The following is a 24,699-nucleotide window of genomic DNA, read 5'->3' on the forward strand; positions in this document are numbered from 1 at the left end:
GTAACCATATTAATTTTTTGTCACCACAATAATCAGCGGACAAAAACAAAAGGTTTCAACCTTATTAAGCCCAATTGTCGCAACCCAAAACTCAAAACCACCTCATTATAATTATGTTGGCACTCCACATCAATTTAATGACTATGAGAATCATAGATAGTGAATGAGCACAACTCAAGTAAATATTACCCTTTAGTATTGCTTCTAAAAAAAAAACATTTTTAGAGATAAGTTAAAATTTTATGATATTGCGAAAAACACTTTTTAGTACATTTTTGGAGTTTGAAAAAATATTTTCTCTTTTAAAAAAATATTTTATTTAGTAATATTTTTATCTAAAAATATTTTTTAGAAGTAATACTAAATTGACCTGAAATTGAATACTATTTTGCTAGTATATAAGTAATTTGGCCAAGAATATTGAATATGATTTTATTAGACTCTTGTTTTATAGTATGTATTATGTGTTAAAGTTGAAGCATCTAATTGTGCTGTTGGTCACTGGTCACTCTTCAAAATAAATTGATATCCTATAAAATATTAAAATTTTGATGAAAATGAGGCTAATAAAATTCCAAAATAATGGGAAAACATCCCATGTGCTGAGACGTAGGTTGGTTTATCCAGCAATAAATAAACAAGTTGAAAGTGGTGGTTTAATAATAGGATAGGAGATGGCGAGTGTAGAAGCGAATATTCTAAGGGCAAGAAGAGTTTATCCTCTATGTTCCACTGGAAGATTCGAATATCCCATGCACTGCACTGCTCTCTTTCCTTTTTTTTTTTTATAAACCCAAGACCAATTAGAAAACGTAGGCGGCCGCACACCTCTCCTCCATCTCTATATTTATTTCGCCCACAACCTTCCATATACCAACCCAAAGCAAAAATGGGTTGCGATAGGTGGGTTATGTTGGTCATTCCCATCATTTATGCCTTAAGTAATGTATCGGGTGAGCTTAAGAGATTTGAGCAACCCAGCAAAGGCGATGGTTCCCTTAGCTTTTTGGTGATTGGAGATTGGGGTAGACGAGGCGCTTTTAACCAATCTCAAGTTGCTTTTCAGGTTCATTTTCCATATACTCTCAACTTCATATTCAACCACATTGCCACACAATCATATATTTAACCTTTCACAATACTTGTTTCTTTAGTTTTTCTCGAATATCCAAATTTTATCATACGGATCCATGAATATTTTGCAATCTTGCAACATTCAGGCTTTATTTGGCTTCAAAATAGGAAATTGTAATATGCAAAAAGATAAAAATAAAACATTTTCTTAGCTTGGAATTATTATCATACTTAACCTTTTACACGTTAAATTTATTGCTTTAGTCTCTTAAAATTTATAAAATGTTAAATTAATATTTTAAAAGATAATAAAATTTTTGATGCGATGAAATTTCATTTTAAATCTAAAAAAAATTATAAATTAATCTCAACTTCTAAAAAATTTCTGAGCTCGCCACTCCTCTTTATAGATGGGAAAGATGGGAGAGAAGTTGGATATTGATTTCGTAGTTTCAACGGGAGATAATTTTTATGACAATGGATTGCGCAGCGTACACGATCCGGCATTTGAAGAGTCTTTCACCAATATTTACACTGCAAACAGCCTCCAAAAACAGTGGTACAGCGGTAAGTAATTTCTCATTTACTCCTAATTTTCATTTTTTTGGTTGGGTTTCTAACCTTGTTTTTATTTGGGAAATGCAGTGTTGGGAAACCATGATTACAGGGGTGATGCTGAGGCACAATTGAGCCCTCTTCTTACCAAAATTGACACCAGATGGCTTTGTCTTAGATCCTTCATTGTCAATGCTGGTAATTCAGCAACCTCCTTTTTTTTTTATTTAACTCCAAATAATCAAAACCAATAAATAATAATGGGCAGAATTAGCTGAGATCATTTTTGTGGACACTACACCTTTCGTGAAGAGCTATTTTCAAGACCCAGAAGATCACATTTACGACTGGCGTGGTATAAATCCTCGCAAACACTACATTGCAAATCTGTTGAAGGTACACATTAATTAAGAGCTTATTATTGGTAAAAGTATATTATGATTGCATTTTACCCCTTTATTTAAAAAATGAATAAATTAGTCATTGTAGATTAAATTAAGAGGAAATTGATACTTTTGTTAAAAATTTTATCCATTTCTACCATTAAAGACTGGTTCTTATACACATTTCGCAACATACATCACCATATGGTTATTTCGTTAGTCACAGTAGTTTTTAATAGTACAATTTGATGAAATTTTTAACAAAAAAAATTAATTTGCTCTTTAACTTAATATATAGGGACTAATTTATCTATTTTCTAAGTAAAAGGGATAAAATGCTCTTTGACTCCTAGTACTTTTTACTCTTATTATTTGGTGTGTTTGAATTTGAAGAAATGCAAAGCATTAATTAATAGCTTGACTATACCTATTGATGTTGGATGTGGAGTGTGCATTAAGAGAATCAAATGCAAAATGGAAGATTGTTGTTGGTCACCATGCGATTAAAAGCGTTGGGCATCATGGTGATACTAAGGAACTTGCTACACACCTCCTTCCTATTCTCAAGGTCAATTTCTTTATACCTTCATATGTACAATGTCGATTTTGTTGGCTAAATTCTAGTTTAACCATCTAACATAAACTTGGTATTTTCCACCGTAAAAGTACAGGCTAATAATGTTGATTTTTACATGAATGGTCATGATCACTGCCTAGAACATATCAGTGACACAGAGAGGTAAGAAACAATGGCTAATTTCAACTATCAACTCTAGCATTTATTATATGAAGATGATGATGATTAAAAGCTTTACTTGGTGCATGCAGCCCTATACAGTTCTTAACCAGTGGGGCAGGGTCTAAGGCATGGAGGGGAGACGTGAAACAACTAAACAGAGAAGGACTAAAGTTCTTCTATGATGGTCAAGGTTTTATGTCAGTGCAGTTGACCCAATCTAATGCAGAGATTGCGTTTTATGATGTAGATGGCAAGATTTTGCATAGATGGAATGCATTCAAACAATTTGGTGATCATTCATCAATATAGCATGTAGGCTTTAGTTTTAACTACGAAGTGTATATGATGTTCTTCGTCTTCAACATACGGCTTGGAATTGGGAGCTGTATGTTAAACTTAATTTGAAGAATTGGTTCCTTACCACCATTGCAATGCAAGCTAATTTTTGTAATCAGAAACCGTTATGTTGAAAACCCATTATTCATTTTTGAATTTAAGTTTGCCTCTATTTTTTCCCTCATAAATTTCGTAATGCTAACGTCTCCATAATAAGATCTTCGATTCCAGCTACAACAAGATGACATTAAATTGTCCCCAGCTGATATAAACTTTGATCTAATCAATGTTTGTACATAGTAGTTACTTCCGTATAACACCCGTCTATATATTCTGTTCCCATAATAAACTCAAACTCCAAACTAAACATTTCACCTAGTACGATCCAAATAACCAATGAATTTGAATATGCCTAAAAAATATGTATTATTTTAACTAAATTCGAGCTTATTCGATTACATCCTATTTAAATAACTATTTTTATAAAAAATTATTTAATTAAACTCAATTATAATATATATAAATATTAATAAAAAAATTGATATTTTTTTAATTAGTAAAACAAATTACTAATTAAATTATTTTGATCAGTGAAAGCAGATAAACAGTTATCATACAAGTCAGAATTACATCAAAGGAACCAAGTAAACAAAGCAAAATCAGGCCTACAAAAGTGCAGGATAAAGTACTTGGATTATCCCTATATTATATATAGACACTGTATCAAATCAGTCTATCTATTATTAAATGAATCAATTTAATCTCTATACTATTAAAAAGAATCAAATAAATCTAAAAGTTAACATTACAAACCATTAAAATTTTAAAATATTAACTCTATTAAACAGTAAATGAAAAAAGTTAAAACTATATTACAATTCAACCTTATTTAATTCTATTTAATAATTTAAGAATTAAATTGGTCTATTTAATAATAAAGGGCCCAATTTAATACAGTCCCTATAATAGAGGGAGCTCCCAAACACTTTCACCCAAAAGTGCAGGATTAATAGTGTCTATTTAAACTTCGCAACCTTAAAAAAATGTTATTAGACTGTTACTTAAAAGAAAAAAAAAAGCCTCATCCAACTGTTACTGTTTAGGTGTTGTATACAATGATATAAACATTATATAAAAGTAGGTAATATGGAATTAATCTTTACTTGGCTCGTGACGTCAAATCATTTTATTATTCTATTGTACTATATATAAACTTTATATAAAAGTAGGTAATATCGAATTAATTCACATGCCAAACACATGGCAAATGAAATTTATGAGCAGTTTCCAGGAAATAATTATAAAGATCAGCCTCAATATGACCACGACTAACAACAAAATATGTTTCTTGTACTGAAAAAAAAAAAAAAACCACTTTCATTTAAGCCTAGAGATGCAGGAGAGTTTAAGCTATAATGGAAACATGACATCATACAAATACCGCAAATATGCTTTTTATAAAATAACAGTCTCAAGTCTAGCGGTGGTACTACATACATGAGTTTTCTGTAGCAGCAGCACATCCCAATATGTTTGAGTTAACAACACTACTCGTCCTTGTATCTCTTCTCTATTTCCTCCAAGCTCTGAATTTCCTTGTTATACTTGCAAATGCGTTGGATGCACCTGCACAAGTATCCTTACCAAATTCAAACGAAAAACATCTTTGTTAAAGTCAAGGCTGTGTCAAAATGCTAGCACATACCAATAAAGCAGGCATGCGGTTACGCACAGAATCACGTTTCTTTGAGATTTGTAGAACTGCAAAGCACCCCACACTGAAACTATTAACTCTCAACAGATAAATTCAAGAGATATTTCAGAAAACATCAACAGGCTTGTGTTTGATCTTCATATGTTAATCAATCAGGTCTAACCAGCTTTATAAGACGTAACTGAGTGCTTAATTAATTGATTGGTCATAAAAAAAATAAAAAAAAAAACTCTTAAGTAAGCCAATTATTAGATGTAGTAAAGCCCCGAAACAGGAATGATTGGGAAAAGGCAGGGCAACCCCTAAGCTTTATCCTAGCCCAAAATGCTTTCCGAAATGTGGAACACACTATTAATATCCCTATCTTTAACTTGTTAATGCAATACTATGCCCCAACCCTGGGAATTTAAAGCAGAGACGCAAAAACCAGCCAAAAATTGGATCAAGAAAGGTAACAGAGTGATGATATAAAAACTAGATACTACGTAGGTCCCCTGAACATCCACAGCAGAATCTTCGAGTTGAGAAACACTATTATTCAACTCTTATCAATACAGGTGCCAACATGAGATCTAAGAAAATGACAAAGAAGTTTCCATTGGTTAATCCATTGCCCCTCCAATGCAAGTATTTGACATGGTAAAAGTCTATCCTTTTCTTTTGCTTGATATATTTGAGCTAGTCAAGTTGGCTAAAAGAAACTCCAAAGCAGGGAGTAGATATCTGGATATCTTTTACTATATATAAATATATTTTCTGATTGATTTTCCCATTGATCAGAATAAAAGACCTCTTTATTTATATTTTCCTCGATCAATTACATTTCTAACTAGTATTAACTCTAAATTGTTATTTTTCTGTCAAAAAGAATATAGTACTTTTACTCAAATAAGTTTGAACAAATACGTAAGCCCCATATGAAGTGGAAGCAATTTGCTCATTTTAATTAATCTTTGGTCAAAGTGCAAATCGTTGTGTGCTACTCTTAAGGAGCTTCTTCCATTTTCAGCATTTATTGTTGTCTAAGGCTACTGGGGTAACCAGCATGCAGTTATTGTTTGGGTTAATTCCATTTTTCAAAGACCAAAAGGATTAAGGTAAATGAAGAATCAACCCAAGTGCGAATGTTTCATTTCAATTCTTAATAACCAAACAACTGTGAAAATGCCACAAGAAATTTTTTTTAAAAAAAAAATTCAAAACGTCTTCTAGCAACATCAATAAATAAATTAAACCAATATGCAGGAGCAGCTTTTCCTACGTAGTACCAAAAAAAAAAAAGAATTCAAGGCTTTCATCCCACGAAAGTGCTAACAACTTTTCCTCTGTGATACTAAACAAAATCCTTAATAGCTTTCTGTAATTCTAGAATCAAAGTTGAGGCAATTATCAATTATAATAAAAGAACAAAACAAGTAGCCAACAACCAATATTGGCGATGATAAGTAAGATTTCAGCAAGAAACATGTAGAAGTTCAAACAATTTCAAATCCTTGAACATGCAAACCAAAATAAATAACGATAATCTAAAAGATGAAGCTAAAACATTAACAATTATATCTAAAATTGGTAAACAAATGAATCAATGTCCAAAAGCGCAGTAATATTTCACAATCAGATACCGAAATTTGAAATTATCTAACACTTACAGATTTCTCGTAACGATCTCTCTCAGCAGCGGTGCAGATCTCAGAGGTACACATCAAGCGGTGCTCGTTCTTCCAGTAAATATCTGCAAGCAAAATGAAAAATTTAAAATCATTGCACTAATACTGCAAAGACAAAGGAAATCAAAAGAGAGGGAAAAGGCGAGAAAACCTAAGAGCTGGAATCCGGCAAAGGGAACAATGAAAAGGGCAGGTTGCAGAATGAGAGAGATGAGAGAGACCAAACGGTTCTTCAAGAGCTTGGGAGAGGGAAGCGTCAAGAGGAGAGCCAGTGCTGCCTCAGCTGCAACCACGTACGTTAGAATCATCCACTGCAACGCCATTGTCAATCTTTTTTCGGGGTGTTTTTTTTCCTTTTTTCTGTTGAGGATTTTTTTTTAACAGTGAGTTGCTAATTTGGGGCACATAGATTTTATTTTTCTCGTTTCCGTGCGTGCTTTTATGTTTTCGCCCGGGGGTTGAATGGGTGGGCTTTGATATTTCTAGATCGTTTTCTCTTTCACCCTGTTGTAGGCTGTTGCATTTTGAATTTGTACAGTTGAATAATATTATAATGTTTTTTCTGTTTTTGTTTTTTCAAAGTGTATAAAAAATACTATTATTACATATTTAAAAAAAACAAATAACGTCAAATTGTTTAATTTTCTTTAAAAATAATAAATGAAAATGCATGACAACATCTTGTGGAATTTTTTTATTTCACTATAAAATAATTATCTTTAAAGTATTATATTTTTTCAACAAACAAATATAACATATTTATTATATGGAAAGGATCCACTTACTTTTGTAATTATTTATATGATTAATGTTGTTACGATTCAACCATTTAATTTATTAATATAATTGTATTTATCATACATATAAAATTTTAAATCGATCCGATATATCTATCATATCAATTTAAAATATGTATATTCCACGATTGAAATTTTTTATATAAAATAAATAGTTAAGAATTTTAAATTTAACATGCATGAAAATATCAAAAAATATAACTATTAAAATATTAAAATATTAATCATTTAAATGATTCCTCCACTTTATTATATATTTATTTCAATCTTTATTCAATTTCCAAATAATAATACACATGAATTGATTATTGTTTAAAATAAAATTAATTTTAATTTCAAATGATGCGTTCTTGCCCAATTTGTTGTTATTTATTTACTTGATATGGAAACAAGCATCCACAATGTCTAAAATAGTAAATTAAAATATAAATAAAGAGGTTAAAGCTAAATAGGGATCAATTTAATTTTAAGTTTTGATCAACATGTACATTTGCAAATTAAATTTTAAATGATATATTTAAAAGGGTTGTTTTGTGTATCCATTCTATCCCTTCAGCAAAAAAGATATTTCTTGGCTCATAAATTAATTTAATCAGTCTTAAACTATTATCATCATTTTATAAATTAAAATCTCCATAATCAACTTTTATTTTTTAATAATATAAATTATTAATTCCCCGTGTAAGTGGGCATTAACTCGTGTATATATATAAATATCATATATTTTTTTAATACCCTTTCTAATCAAGTTAAGTTGAGTCCCAATATTGAAATGTTTGAATTTTATCAAATATCTATTTTTAAATTTAAATTTAACTCAAGAGATAATTAAATTATTCGAATTTGATTAAGTTCATAAGCATTTAAGCTCAAGCTCATTTTGATACTTAAGTTTTGGCGTAATAACATATATTGAAGTTTAATAATATAAAAATTTTAAATATATATTATAAATGAAAATTTTGATAATGCTCTTTAGCCATTTGAGCCAAATATTATTAAACTAATATTCAATTGACCAATTATTTTAACTGAGCTCGATAATTACTAATTGAGGAGCATCAACCATATAATAAATAAAAGAAACAGCCAACATTTTTTTTTATAGTTGATTGAGGCGTTAGTATGAATAAAAATAAATGGGTAAATTACATCATAGGTCACTTTAAAATAGTATTTTTCTATTTTGTCTATTCTAATTTTTTTTGTCAAATTAATCACTCTAATTAATATAATTTTTTGAATTGACCACTACCGTTAAAATTTCAATTAATCCACTAATGAATTGTTGATAGCCAATTGAATGATGACATGTGACACTTTTTTTTTTACTTTTGACTAAAGCTTTAGTCATTCAATTGACTAATGTGTCATTTCAGCAATCCAGTAGTGAATTAAAAAACTTTTAATGGCAATGACCAATTTAAACAATTATCTTAATTAGAGTGATTAAATTGATAAAATAAATTTTAAAGTGGCCAAAATAGAAATGACATTATTATAAAGTGACCCGCGGTGTAGTTTACCCAAAGTAATTACTTGTAATAAAAAAATCCGGGTACTATAGAGTTTGAACTTTTGAATGTTAAAATACCCCGCTCGAAACATGACCGTTGAAGGTCACGATCTTTGTTTAAGCTTATTGATCAGTGATTTGGAGAAATCCTTTTCATCAGTTGCAGCCACTCTTACTTTCATTGAAGGAATTGAGATTTTTGAAATCAAATGGGAAAGCTTAGAGCCAAATCCGACTATGAAAGTCTGAGGAATGCTCGCATTGTAGAGAACCAGGCTCGATTAGCTTCTCTGGGAGTGCACAAAACCATCTCCGACCTAAGGTCCATCGTTTCCTCTGCAAAACCTAAGGTCCGAAAATGGCAGAAAAAGGATAACGTTATCACGCCTGTGCGCCGCTCCACTCGTTTCAAGGGAACCCCTCTTTCTTCATCTCTCGCCAGCAATTCTTTGCGTAGATCTAACCGGCTTAGGGGTAATAAAGAAAATCCATTTATATTTTTCAAGTTGACGAACGAATTCTCTTTTATTTAAAAAAAAAAGAACTATGATTTCCATTTTTTGCATAGGAAAAGCGATTGATTTTGAAGAACGGGAAGAAGGGACTGATTCTTATTCAAGCGAAGGGAAAGAAAAAAGGCCTGCAAATGCTCCATTGGTCACGATTGATGATGCGAGTCTTCAATTGTCACCAGAGGATTCTTCTCGGCGCTGCAATCGAAAGGAGGGGAGGGGCAGTGTTTACAACTCTATTTGTGGAATTTGCTGCCATTTCTGCAGGTTTATTTCTCTGATACCATTTTCTATTAGCCTATGAGATTGGATTGAGGGAATATATTGAGCATGTTTAAATAACGAAGTAAGAAATAGGAAGACTTGGTGTCCATTAATAGCTATTTTTATTGGATGGTCAAAACTAAATACTCCGTAAAAAACACATAAACAACTTAGTCTTAGAGCCAGTTTAACATTGTTTCTAAGAAGCACTTTTGGTACAAAAAGCATTTTTTGGGAAAAGCTAAAATTTTCTGCTTTTGAAAAGCATATAATCTTATGAGGCATGTTGCTAGACTTTGGTGTGAGTGTAGGATACCGTCACGGATTAAACTTGTATATTATTACTTTAGATCCTAAACATATGAATCATATGCAGGCAAAAGACATTATGTGCTGAGAACGACTGCAAGCGATGTGGTAATCTCGATGTTAATCAGCCGTGCATAGGTCAGTTTTATCATAGAGACACTTGTATGTAGAGTTTATAATAAACTAGAATACCATTTTCACAAAATTTATATTCCATGCAGGAAAGACGGATTGTTCAGTTTGTCACTCTAGCAATGGTGTTCTGTGTCGGGCTTGTCTCAAGATTAGGTATGGTGAAGGTAAGATCAATATAATAAATGCCAAAAGAATGGGTTATCCTAGGACTAGGACTAGGGCGGGTTATAATCTTAAAACTGAACAATGATTCTTGCTAGATTTTGTTGTTTGTGATGTGCAACATACTTGTGCTGAACATGTACCCATATCTAACACTCACCTCCAAGTCTAGTTAACAAAGCTTGAGAAAATAAAACTCAAAGTCGGTCACAAAAAAAGGTGGAAATGATGGTTTTTGGTAATTTGGTCTTAGAAAAGAAAAACACCATAGCAAGCAATAGAGGAAAGTTGACAGGGTAGTGTTATGTTGTTATCAGAACTGGAAGAGGTACGAGAAAATAAGGAATGGATGTGCCCACACTGCATAGAAGAAAAAGGGATCAATCCTTATTGGATATGTAATAGGTATGCGACTTCATCATTATCTTATTCCTTGTGAGAATTTTATATGCAGTTCACTGAATCGTTTTTTTTGCAATTCTCCATAGTTCATTGTGTCTGAAGAATCGAAAGATGACTCCAACAGGAATAGCAATCTACAGAGGTATTGTCTTGAACTGATTCCAGTCTTTCCCAACTGGCTAAACTTGAAAAATACTGACTATTATTGTTTATTTGTTTTTGTGCTCGAATTCAAAGCTCGGGAGTTGGGATACAAATCGGTTGCGCATCTGCTGATGGATGAGCTTCAGCGTAAAAATCCTTCAAGATTGATGATATGCAGCAAGTGATTACACTAAATTTTCAAGGTACTTTTCATGCGGCAGTTGACGATGTGTACCAGAATGACTTTGACATTCTTGTTAGGGAATCACTGTACTTGATGCTAACTCTTTGTATCGACCAACTGCTTTAAATCAAATTTATGAGATGTAGCAAGTCCTCCGTTAGCCGAAGCACTCGTAAAGGGTTAAGATCTTGCCCATCGTTTTTCAATGGCTGAATATGTAATTTACTACTGATTTTACTCAAATGCACTTTTTTCATGGCTAACTTTTTAATACGATTTAAAAATGTGATTTTACTCCAGTTTTAAAGTTGATTGGATAAAAGTTAATTGCTAACATTATTGGCTAATTATGATATTTCAATCAAATGAACTTTAGAAGCCTAATTAAACACTCAAAAATTAACACCATTATTTTTTGGTACCAAAAAATAAAACATCCATTTTACATCATCAAGCTTTCAATACACTGAAATATGAATTGAAGAATGTTGACCCAACTAACCGGTGTTGAAGCCTAAAAATCATTTCAATCATGTTTAGGTTCTTGGTCAAGTAAAACCAAGATTTTTCTTATTATATAGAATGCCGAAATTTGGAAGCTGAAAATCCATTTATCTTTACAGAAGAAATCGTATGTAATGGAAGAAGAATAACACAAAACATCCATTTTGTTAGAATTACCATTGTTTCAATGCATACTAGCTAACCTGTTGCGAGATAAGAACCAGAAGCCCTTGCGGCCCGACCAGGATCTCGTTAAGGAAACTAACCAACCCGAACCACACAACGGGAGTTACATCCACTCCGCCAAGAGGAGGTATCACCTTTCGGGTTGCAGTAAGAAAGGGTTCAGTGGGAGCATAAGCAATGACATATGGGAATTTCTCCACCGGAAGCTTAGGGTACCAAGACATGACTATTCTCAGAATAAATAGAAAGGCAAATGCTGAGAGAAATGGCCCTAAGATACCAATTGCCAGTTTAGCAGTGGCAGGGTCCAAATCGGCCAGTAAGAATGTCCTACTTAGATCCGAGGTAACAACATCAGGGGGCATGTTGAGCTTAATGCTTGTTTCGATTCCAGCAATATGCGGTGGCTCCCTTAAACTAGATGGCAAGAGTTGAAAGGTAGAATTTGAAACAGCTAGGCAGCAATACGAGAGTCGATGGCCTCCTAGATATGAAAATTTCTTGCTACGATGCCTCAATCTTTCCTGTGAAAGATAAAATGAAGTTTAAGCCCCAAATGGTAAACACTTAGATGACTAGTATGTGTTTATATTCCTTCTAAACCATATTCATTCCTCACCCTCTAAAGCAGTAGTAGATGAAATTGGCTTCCCCACCCCCCCCCAAAAAAAAAAACTAAAGACTGTTCATCTCCAAACAATTGGAATAACATTGCGCATGCTGAAAATATGAAAAGATGTAGCACTGAAGGATAAGTACTTACAGATATAGCAAAATTGTTGGTCTTCAACAACAGAGGTTGCCAGCCTGATCCTGAGAAAAAACAGAAATTGTTGGTGGTTGGTCGGTGATAATCAATTCCTAGGAAAGGTTGAGGAAGAAATGAGATGAAACGCAAAAGAAGAAGAAAAAGAATGGATACCTTTAATGAAAACGTTGCGTAGAAGGTGAGAGGACGTCGCCATTGGTGAGAGCTGAGAATAGCGTAAGACCGAGAGCGAGTGTTATAAGAGGAGGGGGTGGGGGGACGTTATCCTTTACTAGTAGTGAGGATGGATGGGGTCGGCTTGTTAACTAGGCTTATTTTATGTACTCTTTTAGGCCCATTACAGACTGACCCTGGCCCTATAACATAATATTCGTTTCCCCTTGGCCCTGGCCTTAGCATTATTGGGATTCTTATCACTCATGTTGGTATCTAAAATCGAAATTTGAATGAAACAGTAATATAAAATTCTAATCTACGAGCAGAGCTGAGCGTTTTGTGCTTCTTGTATAGCAGAAGGAGTAAAAATAGGAAGGCACGTGCACTGATAGTAGGCAAAACGTGTCAAAATGTTGGACATAAATATGGCAGAAAGGTGCCACGTCCACTACTGTTAGTAGCTATATAACTTAAACCAACCAGCGAGATCCCATCGTCAACCAACCATCCGTAATCTGAGTTAAGAGATGGCACAAAGCAAGGACGATATAAAGCATGCAACCGCGCAGGCCAAGCAGTCTGAGGATGAGAGCTTGAGGGTAGCATACAAGCACGGCACTCCTCTTGAAGCTGGCAAAATAGCCGACTCTTCACCTGTTGATCTCTTTTCCAGTGCCCAACGTGTTCAAAATTCCTCCTCCCCATCGCCGCCTCCACCTCAATCTAACACTAGTACTGCTAACAATGCTGATTCCACCTCCTCTGCTAATACATAACCTCCTCATTTCACTTCAAACCCTTCTTTATGGTTTTTTTTTCTTCCGTTTACTAGTGTGAGTTTTGTTTTTCTATGTTCCCATGAACTAAAACTAAGTTTCACTAATAAGAACTATAATTATCTTATTCTACTCCCATATTTGTACTTAAGCATGATCTACTTAAAAAATAGATAAATTGGTCCTTTTATATTTGTTTTTTGTTAAATTTTTTATCCAATTCTAACAATTTAGTAAACGAAAATATTTAAAAAAATTAAAAAGCTAATTTAGCAAAATACAAATTAAATTTAGTATGATACTTTCACCACATGTATGCATGTGAGAGCAGCACCTTAAAGAGACAAACAAGAGACTTGTCCCAGTTGAGGCCAAGGCACCCAAACTAGTGGAGGCATTTAACCATATAACTGCTTAACTCAACAACCTCTGCAAGCCATGCTATTCATGTATACTGTAATATTCTCAGCAACCACACAACAGCCAAACCACTCCTTTAACTCTTCGATCTTAAAAAAGAAGGGATATGAGTTTCCATTGCTCTGAAAGTGACAGTAAAAAACGCTATAGAGAACAATAATAATGACCAAAAAAAGGAAGAAAACAACACCACTACCACAAATTACACCCATTGCCCAAAAGCCCATAACCCACACTGCGGCGGCATTTAAAAGTAGGCTACATTGAAGGTTCTCAAGAGTCATAGCAGTGCAGCTGGCATTAAGTAAAAAAGAAAAAAATTGCAAGTCTTTCCCACAGCGTAGAGCTTTTTTGCCTATAAAAGAAAAAAGTATATCCTCAAGCAGGCACCAGTTTCAATCCCAAATTTTCTTCTATCTCTGCATGGGTGAGAAACACCACTTAAATATATATTAAAACAGCAAATGAATTTAAAAAACAAAAGTTGTACAATATTGAAATAACATACATACATGTACAGGGTATACAAACAACACATCAATCAACACCGAATGTCAAAATAACCCAAGCTCTCTCTCTCTCTCTCTCTCTCTCTCAAAGGAAAGAGGATGTTGCTATGCATTAGAATTGGCTGGATGATCGTCCTTCCACCCTTTAGAAAGCAGGTCATAGTTAATCGATGCGAGCTGGGATAGATTCTATCAAACCACCACAAAGCAAAAAACAGCTTGTGAGAGATGAATACCAAGAAAACAAAATTCAATCTTAGCAACAGCTAGTTTCTAGTTAAAAGAATACCTTAAAGGAGAAATTACTGAAAGAATAATTTACTGATGAACCGGACTCAAATTCAGCAAGACCTCCACATTCATCTCCCTGTTTCATTTGTGGCCATGTCAACAACAGAAATCATAGATAATCATCAGTTATGAAAATACAAATCTACGGGAAGAGGATACCACTTCATCTTGCCGGTTGCTCATGCAACTACTACTGCCACTTAAGCTGTCAGCATCACTGGAATCATCAAAATCACTACCAGGATATGTGTGGTCATTTGAAGTATTCCATGAGTAGCGACTGGTAAAGTAACTAGTATCAAGTGCACTGTCTGAACTGGGAACAAAGGCAGCCTGTAAATTGTGGAAAGAAAGGTGAGTGGATGCGAGACACTTCAAAACAATTAGCTCGCTTAGAATTTCATAATTTATGGTGAACACATTCTCACCTTTTGCCTTGCAAGAGTGTCCCAATTGATATCTTTGAAAAATACATGTTGCTTCACCTGGTTAAAAATTTCAATCCAAGACAGGCCAATTAAGAAACATGAACGCAGAAGCGTGAGAAATGGAAAATAGAACACCTAAAGATTGTTGTAGTGGTATTAAGAACAAATATCACCTCTGATGCTCCTTTGGCTCCAAGTCTCTGATTAGGATCTTCTGTCAACAACCTGGAAATGAATAAATTAAGAAAATTTAAGTCCATACCGAGACACCTGAACCAAGAAAAACACTAACGAAGAAGAGCATTACAGAAACTAAGAGACACTTAAGATATTTTTAAGTCTGATACCAGTGACTTTGAAGAACCTTTGGTTAAACATCTTGATGCAGCGTACATCTTTTTGGGATAGACATTCACAAAGTAAGAATATATGTTGCCAACTAATAAAATCTATAAGCCTCAACAATTTTTTTCTTAATATAAAAAATTGAGCATTAATAGTGCTAAATACATAGGATACTTAACAAATGAAGATATGAAACATTGTAAGATCATTAAGATGTCGAACATAGTATATAGGATATGATCAGTTTAAGTAAATTGCTAAATAATTTAATAAGTTGGATTAGTCTTAAACTTCATATTAGTTACTTTTAAAAAGAACATAGAAACTTCTAGAAAAATAAAATTACCGATGAATAGGATAAGAACTTCATCAAGTATCCTGTAGGATGCAGTAGCAACAACTAAGGTGACATTGTAGTATCTCACTTAATCAGTTAATATGCCTATGAAGGCAAGGTTTCAGTCCCATAAACTGAGAAAATAAATCTGCGACTTGTGTTAGGAAAATACGTGTTCACAGATGTGCATCAACATGCCTTGATATTAGAAAGTTGTTTTTGTGTTTGTCATGAGACAATTAGATTACACAGACATGTATTGTGTTTGATAAATCTATGTAGGCACTTTGATTGAGGAACAATGTTTATGGATTTATTTTCTCTGTCTATAGGACAGGAACCTCTCTGTAGCAAAGCCATTAGCCATAAAGCAAATATAGAACAGCTGTCTTTGCAAACCATGTATGCTCGATAAATGTTTTCAGAAAAAAGAACTCATTAAAGTTATGTCCATCAAAATAATGCAACCAGAGACTACTTGGACTGAATCATTGCATTACTACTGTTATTTATTCCAACATGTATCAAATTCTCATGAAATACCAATGGCATCAAGAAAATAATTTTCTTACCCATCAATTAAATCCTTTGCTTCAAGGCTCATTTCTTCTGGTGCCCGTGGCCAAGGTATTTTACGGTTGAGAATATTATCAAATATTATCTAGAACCAAAATATGAAAGAAAATGAATGTAAGAATGAGAATTAACTTAAAATTGAACAGCACTCCAACAGTAACAATCTTTGAAAACTTAAAAGAAACCCTTAAAACAACACAATCATTAGCGTATCCATGTATCCCTTGCTTTTTGAACCAAATTATTATCTTTTTTTTTTTTTTAAGTATTGGGTTTCCTGTGAAGCGTGAACCAGGAGTCCAATGTCCCAAAACTAACTGGAAAATGAGTAAACCTAACATGATGGCTATGTAGCTTTCAATCAATCAAACAGAAGATCCACCTCCTTAATCATTCAATATTCTAGAAAAGGAACATTGTACTTGAACATAATCTCAAGCAATCTGGAGGAAAAAATTGATAGCCTTCAAGTTTTAGATCAATATAACAAGAACAAAAAAAAATTAATCTATACTTTGAGAAGGAAGAAACAGAAATAAAATGCAAAACATGTCAAGTCAAAAGGAGTGATTCTAGCAATAACTGGAACTCATAGAATAACGACATTACCTGTGGATGCTCTGCATTGAAGGGTGGAATGCCGACAATCAGTTCAAATAAAATTACACCCACAGACCACCAATCCGCAGTTGCACCTGAGGAAAATTGGATGATGTTGTGAACTTACTGCTTTAAAACGTGTTCAACCAGAGAAGAAATGCATATGCATCTCAATTAATCAGCTACCGTAGATTTAACCTAATTATAACCAGCATCAATCATAAAATCAACTAAATAACTTGGATCCAGATTGCTTAAGCATCGTAAGATAAACAAATTTCAGGCTAACCAAATCTAATCAAGCTTGATCCTCAAGTCAGGCAGGAAAAAAGAAGATAATTAAAGCACCTTAAACTTAAAAAAGGCTATACCAACCATGTCCTGTTCCCAAAAGAATCTCAGGTGCCAAATAGTCAGGTGTACCAACAGCAGAACGTTTCTTCCGCCTCTCTTGCTGATGCTCAGATGCAGATAACTGAGGCTGCTCATCATCAAGTAGAGATGTTCCACTAACTGCTGGACCAGACAAGTCATCAGTACTGTTGATGAGACCAACCTTTGAAAGCCCAAAATCTGTCAACTGCTCATAGGAAAAATAAAATTATCGTAAGCTTTAATAAATAAATTAGGTATTGTCCAAGTAACCTCAACATCACATTCCATTTAAGGTATCTTCATTTTGCTTAACAAACTAACAGCTCAAAGAATAAACATACATCGTCCCCTGACCCTCAGTCACATCCAACTTTCCAACATAATGGGTTTTTCCCTAAATAGTATAAAACACACTTCATCTTGCCATTGGTATCTCAATAAATTTCATAAATTATGATAAACAGTACATAGAAAAATGATATTTTGCATTATGAATGTTGACAACAGCAATGATAACAACAACAGGAAGAACCAAAGGTACATAGAAAGATGACATTAAGCTTCTGATCCAAAAGAAAGATGATATTTTACACTATGACAGTCGATGCACATTTAGAATTACTGAAAACAACTGACCAAGTTATAATGCAATGTATATTCAGTATTTGTCAAAAGAATGGAAACAAGACCATATGGACTGTTACCTTGATATGACCATCGTGTGCAATCAACAAATTATCAGGCTTCAAATCACGATGAACCACATGCAGAGAGTGTAAATACTCCAAGGCAAGCACCTGTAAAAATATGTATATAACTATATAATAAAACAATAGAATTCAACTAAAATAAGCAAAAAGGTAGATATCCCTTGAAATAAATTAATTTAAAACTTACAACTTCCGCTATGTACACACGAGCAACCTCTTCATCCAAGCAGCCTAAATTTCTCAACAATGAATATAAATCACCTCCATTTAGATACTCCATCACAAGATACAAGTTCTCACGGCAAGTAAATGAATAGAAGAAGCGAACCTGATGCAGCAAATTGATGTCAGAATAAGATATCAAATTCTCAAAAAAGATAAATTCTTTGCAAGCAAGACCTGCTCACCACAAATGGGTTGCGGACTGAGATCAAAATATTACGCTCTGCTAATATGCTTTCGACTGCATTCTTGCGAATCATATCTGCCTTCTTTAGAACCTGACACAGCATAAACATGATTTTAATTGAAAATTGACCTCTCCCTTGACCTCTAAGTAACAAGCTAACAGAAAAAGAATGATGAAAATGATATGAAGTCAGACATGATGCAACAGAAAATATAGAGGGGAACCACAATAAAAACCAAAAGCAAAATGCCATTAATATAAAAGAGAATCCTATTGTAACTAATACAATATAAAATAGATACATAGATAAAATAAACAATAAAAAACTAAACATTATATTTATAAGTGAAAAAGATCATAGGGGAAGAAAATCAAACTCAGGTACCTTTATTGCGAAAAGATCCCCTGTTGTTCTCTTTTTAGCTAAGAAAACACGCCCAAATGCTCCACGACTAATTGGTTTTATTATCTCAAAGTCATCTATGGAGGTACGGTCCTTAGATGAATGGATAGGGCTAGTTCTCAAGCTACGAACCACATCATCCTCTAAAGGAGCATCCTCATCAATGACAGTGTTTGATATATCAAGCTTTTCATCCTCGACTAGCTCACAGAACTGCAAGTACTTCTCCCTAAAATATCAAAATCATAACAGAATAAGAAACAAACTCAACTAGCACCTTTTGCTCAAAGTTCAAACATTCCATTGAAAAGGATGTTCAGCAAAGTTTTCATTGTATAGCTAAATTTTACTTTTTTCCGAAGTATCTACAGCATTTGTATTTTTACTATATAAATATAATAAAATAAGAAACAGCAACAAAATTACCTGATCAGCTTCTCAATGCGCGCACCAAACGTTTCTACTGTAAGTGCATCAAATTTTCTGCGGTCTATGACAAGTCTCAAGTCTTCAAGACAAGACAGCAAATATGGCACAGACCGATCATCAACTGATGGTGTATTTGCTACACATCTGGCAATATCAGCAAGTTCATTCATCTGCATGATCAGGAACAAATTAAAACCTGGCACTGCCAAAGAAAGACTATACACTCTTAACTGGATGGCAAAAAGCAGATAACTAATGCATCTGCGATGTTGAAGTGGCTCCTATACATTCCCTGAATATGCAATAATTTGGCAGTCTACTGTGGGTGCATGACAGCCTTGAATTCACAACAATTAATTGAAGCAGATAACAAAATCACTTAGAACAGAGAGAAAAAGTGAAAAAGATTGCATTGCATATGATAAGAAATAAAACAACCTACATGAGGAACACAAAAGGTGAGGAGGAGAGCTGCATGTGGCAGGAAAGTTAGGGGGGAAACCTATAAACTTGGAAGTAAATATCAAAAAGTATACAGGTGCATTGGACATATAACGGTACATAGCAACCAAAGCATGTAGTTCAGCACCTCTTGAAACATTTTGTGTCTTTCTGAAATCAAAAACTGGACAAAGGATACCTGTGGAAGATCTTCTTGCTCTGAAAAAGCACCCTTGCCTGCCAATAACAAGTCTATTTGACTATTTCTTGGTGTCAATAAAGGAGATCTGGGAGTCATGCTTCCTGCAGATGATGTTGTCATTCCTTGATCAGACTTTGGACCAAAGCGAGTTTTACATGACATTGAAGGCAAACCCTTAAGGTCATCCATAAGAACTGAATTATCCACTTCAGGAAAACAGTCAAGCATGTCTTCTGAACCTCTCCTGGACCAATCACTTAGTTTAGGAGATAGGACATCAGATTCTTCAGTCACACTCGAATTTGATACTTTAGCAACATCTGGACTCCCTACATGTTGCATATCCTTATTAGCAAATAAGTCTGTCATTTTCTCAAGCATTTCAGCAATTCTTACAAGGCGTTCATCAACGCTTAAACCCTTCTGATCGCAACAATCAGCAACAGCACATATTCTTGAGTGATCTTCCACATTTGAGGTGGGAACCTCCTCCTCACAAATGCGGCATATTATAGAACTTTCTTCAGAAACATTCGGTTGGTCTCCCCAATAACCCCAAGAAACTTTGTGCTGGTGCTTGGAACAATGTTCTTGAGATTCTTTTGCAGGAGTAGGTTCCTGAAGCTTAACAGCAGCCAGATCTACATCAGAAGCTCCTGTTTTTTTCCAGGTTTCAATCATACTATTGTTTTGCTCCTTGGAAGCAGTTACTTCCTTTGGACTTTTTTTGGCAGGAGACGGGAGTTTCTTCCAGGAAGCTATCCTATCTCTACTTGCAGAAGATTCCAAGTTCTTTTGAGCGTCATCAATGGAAGTGATCAAACTTCCAGGCAGCACAAGATGGTCCTTCCTCCAATGTTGCTCCTGACTATAAGATTTCTTAGATGAGGAGGCTTTTGACGCCTTTGAAGCACTCAAACTTTTTGCTTCTCTTAGGACTCCAGAGGAAGTTCTCTTGTCTGCAGCATGCAGGACTCTAGATTGGCGAAGCTGTATCACAGGTTCATCCTCAGCCAGCCCACTTTCTTTGTGAAACTGCAACAATCTTGTACACCTTGTGAGAATGAAAAGCATCCGTGTATACAGCTGCTTCAGTGTTCCTGGAGGAAGTTCTTGACGCTTATCATCTAACTCCTGAACAATGCCTTCACACTGAAGCCAAAACTCTCCGGGTGGTGTCATAGCACAGCTTCGAGCCAGAACCAGCAAATCCTCAATAGTTTCCTGCCACTCAGGATGACTTTCAGAGTTCTTTTCAAGAAGTCCAACCAGATCGGCAGCAAAAATAGCCAAATCAGAGTTCACTTCCTCTTTTGCTTTGTCAAATTTTGCCCGAATCACAACCACAATTTCCTGCATAAAACAGAAATCTAGTTAGGAATACAAACTGCAAGAAAGTAAGAGACAAGAAATAGGATCAATGTACCTCCAAGTTGTTTAAGCGTCTAGGTTTCCAAAATGGAAAAGGCCGTACTCCTTTTGAATTTAATTCATGGGAAAAGCTCTTAATATCAGCTGGAAACCTCTTCTGTGGCCCACTAGTAAGGCGAAGAATGGCTTGAAAACGGGGGGATTCAGACTCCTTGGAGTTTTCACAATCATATGAAGTCTGGAAAGAAAATATTCTAATAATCAATAACATCACAATTTGAAAGTAAAAGAATGCAAGAGCAGTCACTGAGTAGTAAGTAACTGCAAGCAGAGGATCAATGAAAATACTACTGTACCTCTGGCGTACAAAAATCAGAACTTTTTAATACTCCAGAGTGCCTCCGTGATGATTTAAGTCGTCCTGGTAATAATATTCAAGCCAACAAAAGGAACTTTTGAGAGAAAAACATAACAAATTGCCAGCAATCCTTCAGGAAATGAAACCATTTCTACATTAACCAGCATTCCAAATAAAGCAGTTCTAATGAAGGAAATTGCTCACCTAAGTAGAACAGAAAGGACAAAGAAATGAAGAAAATGCATAGAGAAAAATTTTGCTGCTCAAAATATACGCATAAGCATTCTGCATTAAGATCAGCGTGCTTCCCGATCATATAATGATTGAATACATGATAATTTTGTCCACATATGAATACAGAAGACACGAACGATACAGGATATATAAGCTAATATTGAAACTTATTAGTAAATACATTTTGATTGAAGAAATAATATTTACTTAAGTAAAGAAAATTGTGAGTATTAAAACAATAGGGTGTATGAATTAACTAATAAAATCTATGCATGAAATCAAAAGCAAGCAATTAGCAGTAATATAAATGTTAAACTGGTGTTATCCCACATCAATGTCATATATTCAACTTGAACCTCTCCACATATTTCAAATTGTTTAAGGTTGGATGCTTGAGTGTTAGAACTTCGGCTCTATTCTGTTGTTATTGCATGTTACAATGCCCATTACCCCTTTCGAGTTTGCCACGTGATAGGCTTCTCCGTCTCCACCTACACACGATGGGGTCTGTTAATGTGGTTTTATTCCACATGGATGTCTTATATATAATCAAGTTGGATCCCTCCACCTATCTCCAATTAGTTTTTAAATTGGATCTAAACGATAAGCAACAGGATGTGGATTTCATAGTAATAGTCTGATTTCTTGACCTCCTGATTTATTTCATTATCAGTAGTATGACTGAAGACTTATAGGGTTTGATTTATTAACAAGTTTTCTCGGGTTTGATCTTACTTTTTTTGTCAAAACAAGTTTTGGCAGGTCTTGGTTTATGTTCTTTGGGGCAGGTTTTTGAGGTCATTTTCTAACCTCTAATGATATCTACCAAGTATGATCTGAAGTGAACATATCATGCACTTATACTGACTACATTTCAAAATTAAGATGTCGATGTTTTCCTCAGAATTCAGCAAAAATCTAAAGAATATTACTGACTACCAGAAATTAGACTTCACAGAAATCATTTCAGAGAATACTTTTCCATTTTGGCCTCTATCAGCTCAAGTAATAGCATAATCTTAGCTTATTTCTTTTAAAAAGAATAACAAAAACCTGATTCTGGTTTATTTTCCTTTTTCTCATTTGTCTGCAATATGCGTACTGCTAACTAACCAAGAACCATGAGAAAGCAAATCCTACAATCTAACACATTCCACATCATTTCTACTGCATATTGTAATTTGTGTATCAGATCAATGAGCAGTTATAACCCTATTTTGACATCTATGCTCGAGAAGAGAATAAAATTATTAAACCTTGTGGTGAATTTAAACTTCCTTAACGTTCTACCTAGCCTTCCAGCTATACCTATATGACGGTCAATGCGAAAAAGCTCAGAACATTTACTCCGATCTTACACTGGGGAATCCTAACCAGGTATGTGGCATCATCAGACTGTTTTGAGCAATTCTATTCGCTGCACAACAGTACTGCCACTAAAGCATCATCTAAGGCAGAATCGGAAACAACAACTAATATTCCAGAAAGACAAAAAGGGTAATGAGACACAGGTAGAGCAGTACCAGCTTCAGAGGATGATTCCCCATTCTGCAACCGAGACTTCCCCTGTACACCAGGGCTCTGCTCTCTCGAGTGCCATCCACCACTACCACTTCCAGGTGACATACTATCCGAATTGCTCACATTATCAAGCAAACTCTCTTGCAATAACCTCTGGTTCAACCCATCTTTCTTCCCAGAACCCGATTTCCCTGAACTACCACCGCCCCCAGCACTACTCGAACCTCCAGGCCTGGACAAGTTACTAGCTCCAAGCACCGAAGCGGCGGCACTTTTCTCCCCTCTAAAACTGAAAAAACTCTCCTGGGGCAAGGGACCGGAGCGAGTTTTAATCCGATTCAACCCCAAGGAAGAGGCGAGTAAAGGCGAGACAGAGGAAGGCCCGTCCTTAGCATCGGGTTTCTTGGAGGTAGAGGAAGAAGGTTTAGCAACTGGGGTTTGGGGTTCGCTGGGTTTGAGGTCCTTGCGAGCGGGTCCATCTTTGACTTGGGTTGGCTTAAAAGCAGTAGGAGTAAAAAGGGAAGGTGAATTAGGGATCTGTTGTGAATCAGAGTTGGGAAGAGAAGCTTTGGGTTTTTTCTTATCGGATCGGATCGGGGAATTAGAAGTGGAACGAGGGCTATTGGATGATCCATCAGGACTAGAAGAACCCGATTTCTTAGAAGAGGAAAAGAAGAGCTTGTTCTTGAACACCATTTTTGTCCTGTTTCCTTCAGCATAAGGATCGATGAAAGGGAAAAGCCGCCACTAAATGATTCTTCCTTTAACTCCAACCATTTTTCCTTTTTTGTTTTAAAAAAGAAAGAAATACCATAGAAGTAAGCTTTAGTTTGGTAGTTGAAAAAAAAAGGCGTTGAAGTTTGAACAAGTGAGAAATTGGTGAGGTTCGTTCGACTTTGAAGCCTCTTAGGACCGAAATAGGGAAGCCGAGAATGCGACTTGCAGCAGATTTGTGGACATATGGAAATTAATCCATCACTAATAATAACCCATTTATTCGTCAATGGGCAATGCTCCAAATTATTTTACAGGTTTTTTTTATATTTCTATATTTTATTTATTTCTCTCGCTAAATTTATTCTTTTAAATGCATATTAAAAATGTATTTTCTACTGTCAATTTTTTTCAAATAAAAATATATATCTTCTCTCTAAATGCAGAAGGCAAAAAAACCCTAGTTTTTTTCCCTATCTTCATCCTCTCTCTTCACCAAAGTTAAGATTTAGTGAAATTCGTTTTATTGCGTATCAGTAAATAAACAAATTCATAAGTTGAATAAATAAACACGATTATGTTAAAATTTATCTATTAAATAAAATTGATCATGAACAAAATTTGTAAATATTACATGCTTTTTTTCACAAAATTTGTAATAAGTTTCGATTTTTGTTAATTATTTTTTTCTGAGTAATCCTATTACATTCTCTCTTGCTTAGGGTGATAGTCCGGATTAACT

The 24,699-nt window shown here is 34.6% G+C and overlaps 6 protein-coding genes across 7 annotated transcripts; 3 read left to right on the forward strand and 3 right to left on the reverse strand.

The window, feature by feature from the left end:
* Positions 1-798: 798 nt before the first annotated feature.
* On the forward strand, positions 799-3,243 carry LOC107922899 (purple acid phosphatase 17). 2 transcript variants are annotated; one of them, XM_016853105.2, is made up of 7 exons: positions 799-1,066; positions 1,485-1,641; positions 1,720-1,827; positions 1,898-2,025; positions 2,452-2,580; positions 2,684-2,751; positions 2,841-3,243. In XM_016853105.2, exons 1-7 carry the CDS (start codon positions 890-892, stop codon positions 3,058-3,060), a joined length of 987 nt encoding a protein of 328 aa, XP_016708594.1. In that variant the 5' UTR covers positions 799-889; the 3' UTR covers positions 3,061-3,243. The 2 variants fall into 2 exon arrangements, with proteins under 2 accessions (XP_016708594.1, XP_016708595.1); XM_016853106.2 differs by having other exon boundaries at positions 800-1,066; positions 2,461-2,580.
* A 1,139-nt stretch (positions 3,244-4,382) lies between these two features.
* On the reverse strand, positions 4,383-7,051 carry LOC107922891 (uncharacterized). Its single transcript, XM_016853096.2, has 4 exons — positions 6,620-7,051; positions 6,451-6,533; positions 4,793-4,848; positions 4,383-4,713 (listed from the first exon to the last, which is right to left on the reverse strand). The coding sequence occupies exons 1-4, from the start codon at positions 6,789-6,791 to the stop codon at positions 4,635-4,637; spliced, it is 390 nt and encodes a 129-aa protein (XP_016708585.1). The 5' UTR covers positions 6,792-7,051; the 3' UTR covers positions 4,383-4,634.
* Positions 7,052-8,837: 1,786 nt separating this feature from the next.
* LOC107923846 (cell division cycle-associated protein 7) lies at positions 8,838-11,099 on the forward strand. The gene is made up of 7 exons (XM_016853994.2): positions 8,838-9,255; positions 9,350-9,560; positions 9,934-10,004; positions 10,088-10,165; positions 10,481-10,568; positions 10,652-10,707; positions 10,803-11,099. The coding sequence occupies exons 1-7, from the start codon at positions 8,991-8,993 to the stop codon at positions 10,892-10,894; spliced, it is 861 nt and encodes a 286-aa protein (XP_016709483.1). The 5' UTR covers positions 8,838-8,990; the 3' UTR covers positions 10,895-11,099.
* A 329-nt stretch (positions 11,100-11,428) lies between these two features.
* Positions 11,429-12,662, reverse strand: LOC107923847 (protein COFACTOR ASSEMBLY OF COMPLEX C SUBUNIT B CCB3, chloroplastic). Its single transcript, XM_016853995.2, has 3 exons — positions 12,506-12,662; positions 12,347-12,396; positions 11,429-12,107 (listed from the first exon to the last, which is right to left on the reverse strand). The coding sequence occupies exons 1-3, from the start codon at positions 12,546-12,548 to the stop codon at positions 11,592-11,594; spliced, it is 609 nt and encodes a 202-aa protein (XP_016709484.1). The 5' UTR covers positions 12,549-12,662; the 3' UTR covers positions 11,429-11,591.
* A 326-nt stretch (positions 12,663-12,988) lies between these two features.
* On the forward strand, positions 12,989-13,411 carry LOC107923848 (SEED MATURATION PROTEIN 1). Its single transcript, XM_016853996.2, has one exon. The coding sequence runs from the start codon at positions 13,036-13,038 to the stop codon at positions 13,282-13,284; it is 249 nt and encodes an 82-aa protein (XP_016709485.1). The 5' UTR covers positions 12,989-13,035; the 3' UTR covers positions 13,285-13,411.
* A 383-nt stretch (positions 13,412-13,794) lies between these two features.
* On the reverse strand, positions 13,795-24,205 carry LOC107923845 (probable serine/threonine protein kinase IREH1). The gene is made up of 18 exons (XM_041080408.1): positions 23,246-24,205; positions 21,487-21,551; positions 21,186-21,368; positions 19,757-21,112; positions 19,114-19,286; positions 18,670-18,916; positions 18,283-18,375; positions 18,063-18,203; positions 17,870-17,962; positions 17,166-17,370; positions 16,800-16,885; positions 16,187-16,275; positions 15,106-15,157; positions 14,933-14,989; positions 14,664-14,837; positions 14,503-14,580; positions 14,217-14,402; positions 13,795-14,123 (listed from the first exon to the last, which is right to left on the reverse strand). Exons 1-17 carry the CDS (start codon positions 23,937-23,939, stop codon positions 14,319-14,321), a joined length of 3,870 nt encoding a protein of 1,289 aa, XP_040936342.1. The 5' UTR covers positions 23,940-24,205; the 3' UTR covers positions 13,795-14,123; positions 14,217-14,318.
* Positions 24,206-24,699: the final 494 nt, after the last annotated feature.

Source organism: Gossypium hirsutum, chromosome A11 (assembly GCF_007990345.1).
Source record: "Gossypium hirsutum isolate 1008001.06 chromosome A11, Gossypium_hirsutum_v2.1, whole genome shotgun sequence".
NCBI lineage: Eukaryota > Viridiplantae > Streptophyta > Magnoliopsida > Malvales > Malvaceae > Gossypium > Gossypium hirsutum.

Excerpts from the sequence above, each read along its gene's own strand:
- LOC107922899 (XM_016853105.2), top strand. The coding sequence starts at position 890 with ATGGGTTGCGATAGGTGGGTTATGTTGGTCATTCCCATCATTTATGCC. Across the intron at positions 1,067-1,484 it reads AATCTCAAGTTGCTTTTCAG|ATGGGAAAGATGGGAGAGAA; the intron begins GTTCATTTTCCA and ends TCCTCTTTATAG. Across the intron at positions 1,642-1,719 it reads CCAAAAACAGTGGTACAGCG|TGTTGGGAAACCATGATTAC; the intron begins GTAAGTAATTTC and ends TGGGAAATGCAG.
- LOC107922891 (XM_016853096.2), bottom strand. The coding sequence starts at position 6,791 with ATGGCGTTGCAGTGGATGATTCTAACGTACGTGGTTGCAGCTGAGGCA. Across the intron at positions 6,534-6,619 it reads TGCCGGATTCCAGCTCTTAG|ATATTTACTGGAAGAACGAG; the intron begins GTTTTCTCGCCT and ends TTTTGCTTGCAG. Across the intron at positions 4,849-6,450 it reads GAGATCGTTACGAGAAATCT|TTCTACAAATCTCAAAGAAA; the intron begins GTAAGTGTTAGA and ends GGTGCTTTGCAG.
- LOC107923846 (XM_016853994.2), top strand. The coding sequence starts at position 8,991 with ATGGGAAAGCTTAGAGCCAAATCCGACTATGAAAGTCTGAGGAATGCT. Across the intron at positions 9,256-9,349 it reads TAGATCTAACCGGCTTAGGG|GAAAAGCGATTGATTTTGAA; the intron begins GTAATAAAGAAA and ends TTTTTTGCATAG. Across the intron at positions 9,561-9,933 it reads ATTTGCTGCCATTTCTGCAG|GCAAAAGACATTATGTGCTG; the intron begins GTTTATTTCTCT and ends AATCATATGCAG.
- LOC107923847 (XM_016853995.2), bottom strand. The coding sequence starts at position 12,548 with ATGGCGACGTCCTCTCACCTTCTACGCAACGTTTTCATTAAAG. Across the intron at positions 12,397-12,505 it reads ACGCAACGTTTTCATTAAAG|GATCAGGCTGGCAACCTCTG; the intron begins GTATCCATTCTT and ends GTTTTTTCTCAG. Across the intron at positions 12,108-12,346 it reads CCAACAATTTTGCTATATCT|GAAAGATTGAGGCATCGTAG; the intron begins GTAAGTACTTAT and ends TATCTTTCACAG.
- LOC107923848 (XM_016853996.2), top strand. The coding sequence starts at position 13,036 with ATGGCACAAAGCAAGGACGATATAAAGCATGCAACCGCGCAGGCCAAG.
- LOC107923845 (XM_041080408.1), bottom strand. The coding sequence starts at position 23,939 with ATGGTGTTCAAGAACAAGCTCTTCTTTTCCTCTTCTAAGAAATCGGGT. Across the intron at positions 19,287-19,756 it reads AGCAAGAAGATCTTCCACAG|ATGAATGAACTTGCTGATAT; the intron begins GTATCCTTTGTC and ends CTGATCATGCAG. Across the intron at positions 18,917-19,113 it reads CGCATTGAGAAGCTGATCAG|GGAGAAGTACTTGCAGTTCT; the intron begins GTAATTTTGTTG and ends TTGATATTTTAG.